The sequence below is a fragment of the Microtus ochrogaster genome, chromosome 21, assembly GCF_000317375.1.
Source record: "Microtus ochrogaster isolate Prairie Vole_2 chromosome 21, MicOch1.0, whole genome shotgun sequence".
NCBI classification, from domain to species: domain Eukaryota; kingdom Metazoa; phylum Chordata; class Mammalia; order Rodentia; family Cricetidae; genus Microtus; species Microtus ochrogaster.
In genome coordinates this window covers 36,591,989-36,603,054 of record NC_022022.1, presented here as the reverse complement: position 1 = coordinate 36,603,054, position 11,066 = coordinate 36,591,989, and the positions used below count along the sequence as shown (strand labels likewise).

Here is an 11,066-nt window from a genome sequence, read left to right as displayed (position 1 = left end):
TCAGGCGATGAAAGGAGACAGAGACAGAGACCCACATTGGAGCACCGGACAGAAATCTCAAGGTCCAAATCAGGAGTAGAAGGAGAGAGAGCACGGGCAAGGAACTCAGGACCGCGAGGGGTGCACCCACACACTGAGACAATGGGGAGTTCTATCTGGAACTCACCAAGGCCAGCTGGCCTGAGTCTGAAAAAGGGTGGGACAAAACCAGACTCGCTGAACATAGCAGACAATGAGGACTACTGAGAACTCAAGAACAATGGCACTGGGTTTTTGATCCTACTGCACGTACTGGCTTTGTGGGAGCCTAGGCAGTTTGGATGCTCACCTTTCTAGACCTGGATGGAGGTGGGTGGTCCTTGGTCTTCCCACAAGGCAGGGAACCCTGATCACTCTTTGGGCTGAGGAGGGAGGGGGACTTGATTGGGGAAGGGGGAGAGAAATGGGAGGCGGTGTCGGGGAAGAGACAGAAATCTTTAACAAATAAATAAATTAAAAAAAAAGAACAGCAGATCTTCTAGAGTGGTCTAACGGTGATGAATGCTCTTGGTTAGCCATAGAGACATCTTTCGTTTTCATTTAAGAATTCATTTTTCTTCTCTTTTTCTTTAAAAAAGCCATGTGTATGTGAATGTGTCTGTGTGAGCATATGGCGCACATGTAAGGATACCAATGTGCAGATATCCATTTACACAGGCTAGAAGAGGGTGTAGGATTATATTCGTTCCCTTAAAAAAACTGTGACTCAAGGATGGTGGCTCCTAACACTTGTAGGACTGAGACCAGAGGATTGTCACGAGTCAAAGGGCAGCCTGGGCCACAGAGTGAGACCCTGTCTCAAGAAACCACAAATGAATAAGTAAACTGAAAACAACAGTAACAGCAAACAGAGGCAGAATACTGACTTACAGTGAACTTCACGGCACTGAGTCAAATTTAAAAAACATCACTTTGTATATCATTTTTAGAAACAGGAAAGAAGGTGCTTCATAAGTTGGAATGCAAGATACTTTGTGAGAATACAGAAACTTACTTTAATGAAGCAAAACCGCACCAGCTTCTCAAACTGTGGCTTAGACAGGGAATCACAGAAGGCTGAAACAGGGATGGCTGACAGTTTCTGGAAAACAAGGGAGATGATGTAATAGAAAAACCACACCCATTCCAAATGTCACCGAAGAGACCACAGACTCCAGAAATAGACACTGTTTGGTCATAATTTTTTTAAGAAGAAAAATATTTTTATAATCCCTCAAAAAGCCCTAAGTGGACTGTTTGGATGAAGGCTGCAATCAGGGCAGTACATTTGCCTCTCACTGGGGAATCAGAGGCAGGCGGATCTCCCAGAGTTAAGGCTAGCCTGGTCCACACAGCAAGGTCCAGCATGCCAAGCCTACATAGTGAGACTCTGTCTCAAAAATCGAAGCTCAGGTAAACTAAGATTCTAAAATAAAGAAAAGGAGGAGAAACAAAGCTAGAATTGTCACTCAAAGCATACGCACAAGCTCCTTGATAAGCTTGCTACATCGCAGCCCCGCAAGGGTCAGTGAATGTTACCTTGTTTTTTGTCATCCACTTCACAAACTTGTAGTCATAAGGCTCATCACCCTTCATGTCAGAGAGGTCAGCATCTGCAACCACAGGGAAAGGTGAGCAGAGGAAGGATTGTGTCTGTGACAAGAGCTTCGCTGAAGCCCGTCACGATTCAGATTTTCTCCTGACTCACACAGGTTTCACCCAGAACTGTCAAGAGGTCATTGACTCACTGCGCTGGCATCTACATGACACACTGAGAATGACTGACATACTGAGGCGCCACTCACACATAGTGGACCATGCATGTCCATGTAGCTGCCAGCCCCGGAAGAGCAGGGCATGGGAAGCCATGGAGAGCACTGCTTCTCCAGAAAGAAGATGGCAAGATGCCAGGTTTTGTCATTGCTCAGTGAGGATACGGCAGCACCAATGTCACACGGCTCTCTTGAGAAGGTGCTAGTAACACAGTTCTGAATACAAGACCTGCCATACCATATGTTTTCAATAACCATTAGTCTTCCATTGTCCTGCATTGCAAGGTATAATGGTAATTACATTTTGCCTTTATTCTTTCTCTTTATAACTTTTGAGATAGCATCTCCCATGGTAGTCCAGGCTGTATGGGACTATGTATCCCAGGTTGACCTTGAACACATAACAACTGTCCTGCCTTAACTTCTTGAATGCTGGGATTACTGACGTGTATCGCCATGCCTGGCTATTTTCATTTTCCTTTTAAATTACTTATTTTGATTTTAATTGTGTATATGCATATGGGAGTGTACATGGGTTTTGTGTGTGTATGTGTGGTACCCAAGAAGGCAAGAAGAGGGATTGTGAGCCCTGGAGCTGGGGTTATAGGCTGTTGTGAGCTGCCTAACTCGGGTTTCAGGAACTGAACTCTGATCTGCAAGAACAATATGTGCTCTTATCCACTGAGCCATCTCTCCTTTCCAAGCCTCCGGCTACCTTTATTCTGATGCAACCGCTAAATGAAATTTTAATTTTTATGTCTAGAAAAGGGGGAGAACTAAATTCTAGTGTAAGAAACAATCCACACACAGTAAATGAAAGTTTGTTCGTGAGGAGAGGTTGAGATGTTAATATTTCCCCCATAGGTAGCATGTCATAAAGAGTGGATATCAGAAAAGGCTTTCCATCCAAATCCTCTGGCTCCTACCTAACCACACTGTATCCAGAACTTAGACTCGAACAGGATGTGGGCACAGGATGCACCGGCTCAGGCAATGTGGAAAGGGCACTTAGGGCAACCCTGAGATAAATCCTTCCTTGTAGTCTATTGTCTTGGGGAAGCTGATCCAGTGGAGAACCTCGAGGGTCATTTCCCAGGTGTCCTCCACCTATTTTCTCAATAAATGAACTTGGGTGGGAAACCTTGAAGATTTGAAATTGAAAGAGTAGCTGGTGGGAAGAAACTGGATGTGGGTCAGACGAGAGCCACAGGGTGCTCCAGTCTAAACAAGTTTCCTGAGGTTCAGAAGGCTCTTCACCAAGATAAGGGTGTGTTCTGGGACAGGCACTCCGTAAAAACCCGTGAAAGCCTTCCCTGCAGCCCAAGGTGGGGCCAGTACTTGTGACCACTTCCTGGAAAGGACTTCAAGCGTCAACTACAAGAAAGTCTAGCATCTCAGTTCTCTGAAACCTGTTATAATGAAAAAAAAATTACTAATGTCTAATGCTTGTGTATAGCAAAATGATTCCTACATGAATCCAGAGCTAAGGGAGTCCCCTCCTACTTCAGGAGAGCCCCCACTTTCTCATAATGAACCTATGTTCATGCTGCCACACCCCCCCAAAAGACTAACATACATTCATTTTTCACATAAAATTGAATTTTCCTTTATTTCCTCTAGGTTTCTAAAATTTAGCATAAATGAGAAACTTCAGTTTCAAATTCAGTGGCATATAATGTTATTACAATCTAAAATATTGAAAACCATATTAGAGTGATCATAATCAATAATGAGTATCAAAGACTTATTATTAATAATAGTTTTAAGTATTAAAAAATATAAGTTTTGTGTAAAAACTGTCGGAACATGGCGAAAGGAATGACGCATGGTGAACGGTGCCTTGGGGAACTCTGAGAGCGGCTCCAGGAAAAAAGGCAGAGGGCCTTTTACCTCAGGTACATTTTGTCCCTGGATTACTCTTGGATGTGGCGGCTTCACGCCTCCAGTGACAAACATTTACATTCAATCTATAAGGTATGTTTATTCTTGCTGGATGTCAGAACATAGCTAAAGAATCCAGTCTGGGGAAAGGATATGCTGAGTGCCATCCTCCGTGTGCCCTGAATCTGGATAGGGTCCTCTGCCTTGCTTGCTTTCCCAGAGACAATCTACAGCCTGTGTCAGGCAACCGTGTTAAGACTGGTCTGTCCTGAGATAGTTCTGGGAGAGGGCTGTTAATATTCAGGATGTTAATATTATTTAGTTTGTGCTCCCTGGTGTTGGTTTACATATTTTTATGATCATGTTTTTCTGAACCCAAACAACCTTCCTTGGATCATGTTTTTCTTTGTTACATTTATGTAAGAAAGTACACTAAATGAAGCAAAGCTGTCTGTAGTGTTTGACTGTAATCCGACCCATTCATTCTTTAAGGTCCTCAAATCCCAGATCTTGTAGACGGATCTGCATAGGTTGGCGCCAAGGCCAACAAGATTCCTATATACTTATTCATGATTATACTTCTAGCTTGAAGATTTGTGGGTGACAGGTAAGGATCATGCCATCAGCATCAGTTGAAGGCAAGTCTAGTGACCTGAAGTCAAGGTGCAGAGCCCCCATGGTGAAAGGAGAGAAGTGATTTCCAACGCTGTCCTCTGCCCTCCACACATGAGCCTTGGCTGGTGCCCATACCCCATGTAAAAGGAGTCAATATTGCCATGTGTTGGAAGCAGAACTGTGGATGTTCCATATGCACGACTCTGGGAAGTTACTTCAGGCTTTGTAAACCTTCCTGCCTGCAAGGGTGGCACTAGCAATGCTCTCTAGAAGATGGTATTTGAGAGCCTGGCATATAGTAGAGTCTCAACGGATGTCAGTCACTCCCCTTGTTCCCAGCGTTCACCTCTGCAAACAGCAGGTATTCCCCGAGGCTTCACAGCGTCTACCAAACAGCACTTAGAAAAGTTAGAAAAATGTTCGTGAACTATTTCAAGTGTACCGTTTCACACTCAGAATTTCCAGGTACACCCTGGAACACAGTGAGAACAGTTCTGTAAGAGAACACTTTGGAACAACACCAACCTGATAGCAATTTACCAGGAGTGAAAGTTCAGATAAAAGTTCTGAAGGGAAAGTGAGCTGTTGAAAGTGTTGAAATCATCCCTCCTAGAGATAAAATGCGTTCCGGCTTGGGCACCTTTCCCTCATACATCTCTGCTTTCCTTTCAAACATACGTGTCTGGAGATGTGAAATAGCAAAGGCTTCACAAACCTAAGGAAGACACGTCGGCAATGATGAAGTAACCCCCGTCAGGGATGATGGGTTTCAGGCCAACGCTGGTAAGTAAACGGACCATCCGATCTCTTTTTACTTCTAATTCCTTTGGCAGAGAATTAAAGTAACACTCTGGGTCATCCATGCGCTTTATATCAGTCCAAAGGGCCTGGGCCAAGGCTGCCTGCATTTTAAGATATAAAAGGGGAGGGGAGAGCATGGTAATGTCAGTTATGGCTCAATTTACTGGAAGAATAAATAAAGGTCATCCAATGAAGATTTGTGGCAAGGAAGTCACTCAGGAAGTTACAGCCAGATTCCTGTGAACTATCCAGCTCCCTGGGTTGATGGAGGAAGTTTTATGTAAATGTTTAAATCTAATATGACAAACAAAGGAAGACATAGAAATCCAAACCAAAAAAGAGGTGTCACATAAATATGGTGTCCTTGGTAACAAAAGACATGAACTGTTTTCTACTGGGGTGAGCCGTCATCCAGTTTGTTAACTCTCAGACTAAAGAATGTCCAGAGAGGTGACGGGGAGTCAGTGTTTTCCGTTACCTAGGACAGCACAGGAGGAAATTAAAGCTGGCCTGCTGTATAGACAAGCCAATACAAGTTCCTTGTTCCTCAGAGGAAATGCTAAAATCATCCTGACCACAGCAAGGCGATGTACGTGAAATGGGGGCTAGAAACAAGTATGCAGACTGTGTGGGCAACTCCTCTAGCGGCGGCGACTAGAGAAGAGAGCAGAGAAGTGGGACCAAGAAAAACCAATAATATAGAGCAAAGAACTTAATGTTTGTGTTCCTCCTACTCCATACGGTGAGTTCTTGGTCTCCAAGGAATGAGCATTAGCAAGTATGGCCTTTGAGGGTGATTAGGCCAGAAGCCTAGGGGCCTCAGGAATGGTACCATCACCACTTCCATCATTGGAGAACACACTGGAAAGGGGACCCAAATGAGGTAGCAGGTCCTTATCTGGCAGTGATCGTCAGATCCATGAGAAACAAATTCCTCGACTTTATAAGCTACAAAGTCTCTAGTATTCTGTTACAATGACTTTCCCAGACTAAGCCAGTAAGGATCAAGCAGGTGCCTGAGAAACATGTCAGGGCAGGCCGATAAAAACAAGTCATAATCACAGGAGGAATTCAGCACAAAGATCTACCAAGCAGAAGGCTAGAGGGTTGGCAGGCAAAGTGAGCCATTTCAGTAAGAGCTGGGGACAGAACAGTTCACAACATAGGTGTGGCTCTGGCTTTCGTAAAACCTCCAATTAGTGCGTACTGAAGGGTGGGTAGAGAGGTGAGGTGGAAAGGGCAGGAGAAAATCTGTTCTGTGTGAGAGAACTGTAGCAAAAGACAGAACATGATGAGGTGGGAAGGGGGCAAGAGGGAAGTCTGTGGCGGGAGAATTTAGCAGTAAGACAGAATCAGCAATTCTTCAACACTAGGAAAACAGCATCCAAACGCAGCTGTCTGTGGATTTTTCTGAAATATCGACTAAGATGCCCCAGGAAACGTTCTAGGATCTCAGCTGCACCTCTATGAGCAATCTGTCCATTGACAATAGAAGTCATTGCCCTGGGAAATCCAGAGCACAGAGACACAAACGGCTGTGCTAAGTGTATCTGGATTTTTCTTGTTCAAGCCTGGTTATGTCATCCAGTAGCAAACACCACTGACTTAATCTTCCAGCTATGTCCAGAGTCCCATCTCTCCTCATCACTTCTGCCGTTCTCACCTTGGTTTAATGCACTAATATTTCTCTCTTGGAACTCTTCCCTTACCTTCTCCCTCAACGAAGCACCAGCCTCCATTTGATAACTTACGATCAAAACTGCCACGGCATCCCATGTCCCTCAGTCCTAACAGTGACATACATGGGCCAACTTGATGTGACTCCCAGCTACTGCTCAAGATCTGAGATTCTCTTACTCTTCCTCCTTGGTGACCTCATCCCAGCAGCTGTGTTTATGATATGACAGTTATATTGTCTACTTCACCCTTCCTGTTCTCTCAGGCCACAGGGCTCTTCTCTGGGTTAACCAGATGCTGTCTTCTCCACAAGAATTACCCAATATGACATCATACATTCCCCAACCTGGATCATTACATCTTCCTTCTTCCCCACCTTCTCTTTGTATCTATCAAAACCTGACATAATATATTTTAAAGGCGTCTCTGTTATTTATGTCCCTCTACTGGGTGTTAAGCTCCCTGAGTGCAGTTGTTTTTTGTTTGTAAAATCCCTAATCTTCAGTAAATCTTCAATGAATAAATGGCTTTATTTTGAGGTGATAAAAATGAACTTATAATAAAACAGAGTTTTGGAACGAGCCTTTTTTCATAAGGTTATTTTAGAGAATCACTGAAAACAATGGGATTATTTCCTACTGGGTAGACAACTTTGAACGAAAAACCACGGAACAAGTTCAACGGGGTCAGTAGTTTTGTTCTCTTGTGCCTCAATTGCCTCCTAGAACTAGAACACTGTTTCAGTATCTGGGATATTCAGAGGAGAATAATAAATAGATCTGTTTCTATAAACGTATACAAAATAGCAACCGTTTAACAAAGATATGCATTAAGGGCCAGGAATGGTGGCACTTGACTGTAATCCCACAGTTTGGGAGGTTAAGACGTGCTCAAGAAAAAGACTCACCTGGGAGAAAGAGTCTACCATCTATTAGGCCTTTACATACTGATGTGGGATTTATGCTATGACTATGTTTTATTACCACTGGTTAATAAAGAAGCTGCTTTGGCCTGTGGCAGGGCAGAATATAGGTAGGCGGGAAACTTAACTGAGTGCAGGGAGAAAGAAGGTAGAGACAGGCAGACACCATGTAGCTTCCCAAATACTCTTTGTTCTCTGCCCGCTCCCACCTCCCATGGGGTCTTCCTATACTGTCCAGCTATGCTTTAAAGTCTCTGTGTGGCCTGGACCAGCCTTGAACTCAAGGCTCTCCTGGCTGAGCCTCAGTCATGCTAATATGACAGGCATGCACCACCACACCCAGTGAACTTTATCCACTGACTATCTGTCTGCCCCAGAATTCCCAAACTGCGTTAGAAGGACTTGCTCATGAGGAAGCTATTTAATTCCCGCATGCACAAAGGCCAACATGTACCTGTAGAGGAGTTGCACAAGTGTACACAGTGTTTTGTTGAACAGTCTGTAGATGCTTTATCAGGTGATGAGGGCCAATGCTCCAGCCAAGCTGGGAAAAGAGAAAAGCAGATTTCAAAAACCAATCTAAGGATATATATCATATCTAAGAGAGCAGTTAGTGCAAATGACAAACACAGGTAGTTCAGAAATGTCCCCAGGAGAAAAGCGGGGCAACACTTGTTTTCGTGAAGTTCCTAGGTCTGTCTTCATCACTCACCCTGCCTCCTGAAGCTAACAAAACCTGTGATCACTGTGAGCCCTTCCCTCTGCTGAGGTGCCACTTCTGGGGCTCACGAGGAATAAAAGCCAGAAGTTATACTTGCTCTAAGTACAGGCACAAGTAATGCTGTACGATGGCTCAGAGGACTCCTTCACAACTAAAGCACACTGGTTTCCACCTATTCCTCTGGTCTGCTAGCCCTCCCTGTCTAGCGTCGGTAAGGCTGAAAGAGAACTGAATTTTAACTGGGACATTATTGGTTGTTAAATAATACAGGAGATACTGAGCCGGTATCTCCTGTAGCCCAGGCTAGCCTTGAACTCATAAGTTAGCCAAAGAGAATGTTGGGTTCCTGATTTTCTTGCTTCCACTCCCTGTGGCTCAGGGATTATAGATCCTGATGAATGTGTTGCCGCGATCAACAGGACAGTGGTTGGTGCAGGGACTCTGGAGGCAGGCTACCTGCCCTGGACTGTCTTTATTAGCAGTGTAATCTCAGGCAGGCAGTAAAAATTACTGTGACTTAGTTTTATAGTCTGTAAAACAGGGATGAAAACCTTGCCCACTTTATACTGTGTTGTTAAGAATGAAAAGAATTAGCATTGCTGAAAACACTTACTGTTTGGGTCACAGTTAAAGCTGGAGGATTAGCCAGTGTTATCTTTCTCATTTCATATGTGAATATTTTTGTAAAGAAAAAAGTATCATAAGTCGATCATTCATAGCATTTAAAATTGCTTGATTTTTTTTTCTTTTAAGGAAATTACTTGGTCTCAAAGGATGAAAGATGGGGCAGTGATATAGTTCAGAGGGTAAGGACTTGCTTGCTTCCCAGCCCCAGGACCCAAGTTCAGTCTCTGGGATTCCCATGGTGGAAGAAGAAAACTGACTCCTACATATTACCTTCTGCCCTACACACACACACACACACACACACTCACACTCACACACACTCACCACAGCACACATCGCCCAGTCCCCAAATAAATACATGTAATTAAAAACAAATAGGATGAAGCTTGCATGAGAACCAAACAAATCAGTAAAAATGGAAAAGATCACTAAGTATAAGACTCCACATATATTATTTATGCATTTAAAATGCAAAATGTTGTACAAAAATTAAACTATGAGCTTCATTATTATTAATTAATTAATTTATTATTTCCAAGACAGGGGCTCTCTGTGTAACAGCCTCCTATGGGGATTGAACCCAGGGCCTTTCACTTGCAAAGCCTGGGCTCTACTCCTGAGCCACACCCCCAGCCCAGCAGTACCCTCCTTCTCTTACCTTCCAACCTGTCACACTGAAAGTCTTGCCAGCACTTCCTATTGTTATGGTTCTCTCCCACATACCTGGAAAAGTGGCTTCAGGAGGAAAAGAAAAATAAGTCGATAACTGGCTACCAATTACTTTCTTTTTCCAGTTACTTTTCATTTAGTATAACCTAAAGACACAATGCAGACAACATGAACTCAGTGAGAATAGATATTAAATAGTATCAGTGTAGTTATTTCCGTCTTCTTTAGAAAATGCAAGTATAACCCACCACTGCACGAGCACCGCTACCTTCAATTTCAGAACAATTTTTCCAACCACCCGCGAGTCGCCAAGACATGCTTGACTGATCTCTTCCAATGTCATTCATTCACAATTGTCCATCAAGTCTTTCTTAGAAACTAAGAGTGGCAAAGGAAACAAAGAAGAGGAGCCTGTGGCTTCTGCCTCTGAAGGGCTTGAGGTCTTGTGGAGGAAGTGACACCCAGGTGGCATCAGAGGCACTGTGCTGGCGGCTGAAGTAGGGGCAGGCAGGGGCATTAGGCAATGGTGGAAGGGAGAGGAGGCCTCCTGGTCCAGGGAGGATTTGGTTAAAGTTTGGAACACCACATCAGCTTAGGCAGGCAGAAAAGGGGAGGGCAGACATTCTGTGCTACAATATGAAATGTAATCACTTTTTTAAAAAAAATAATCTAAGCAATTTGTCAATGACTAATTTTTTTTTTAACCACGCAAAAGTGGATGCCCCTCTCTTTTTAAGGGGTCAGCTAATTAGCTGCATAGGTTAGAAGGAAAAATTTTCAAATATCAGTCATTTAGTGTATGAATGAGGTGGGGATAGAGAGGAACATTCTTTGTGATGGTTGAAATGGCAGTTTTGTCAGTGGGAGCTATTTGACCAAGAATAAGAGGAAATTCTGTCATTTTCTTTCCTTCTCTCCCTCCTCTTCTTGTAATAGGATATGCCTTGAGGGCCATCAAAATGACTTTGTGGGCAGCAGCACTTGCTGGGAGAGCCTGAGTTGGATCTCTGGAATTCAGGGAAGGGTGGGAGGAGAGACTGTACTCCACAGAGTGGCCTGTGGCTTCAACATACATGCTATCATGTGTGAGCGCCCAGTCAATAAGGTTTTGAAGTCTTGTGATCTTCAACAAATCAAGCCAGTTATACTATTTCCTGGTGCTTATCATTTATAAGGAAACAGTACATTTGGAAATCCTCTACGTTCTTTTAGGATGAATATTGCCAAACTGAGCTATTATACAGACTTTGATTTAAAAAATTACACCATTTGCCGGGCGATGGTGGCGCACGCCTTTAATCCCAGCACTCGGGAGGCAGAGGCAGGTGGATCTCTGTGAGTTCGAGACCAGCCTGGTCTACAG

At 43.7% G+C, this 11,066-nt stretch overlaps 1 protein-coding gene across 8 annotated transcripts in view; it reads right to left on the bottom strand.

Moving 5' to 3' along the window:
- The window catches only part of Kyat3 (kynurenine aminotransferase 3), a 33,855-nt gene that overhangs the window by 3,817 nt on the left and 18,972 nt on the right, over positions 1–11,066 (bottom strand). For 6 of the 8 annotated variants that reach the window (XM_013350056.2, XM_013350054.2, XM_013350057.2 and 3 more), the window contains 5 exons: positions 9,693–9,769; positions 8,141–8,230; positions 5,002–5,188; positions 1,558–1,631; positions 1,035–1,120 (listed from right to left, as the gene is read on the bottom strand). In XM_013350056.2, coding sequence (XP_013205510.1) covers positions 1,035–1,120; positions 1,558–1,631; positions 5,002–5,188; positions 8,141–8,230; positions 9,693–9,769 — 514 coding nt within the window. Of the gene's footprint in view, positions 1–1,033; positions 1,124–1,557; positions 1,632–5,001; positions 5,189–8,140; positions 8,231–9,692; positions 9,770–11,066 lie in introns of all 8 variants that reach the window. The other 2 variants (XM_026784156.1, XM_005357375.3) reach the window with 2 other exon arrangements.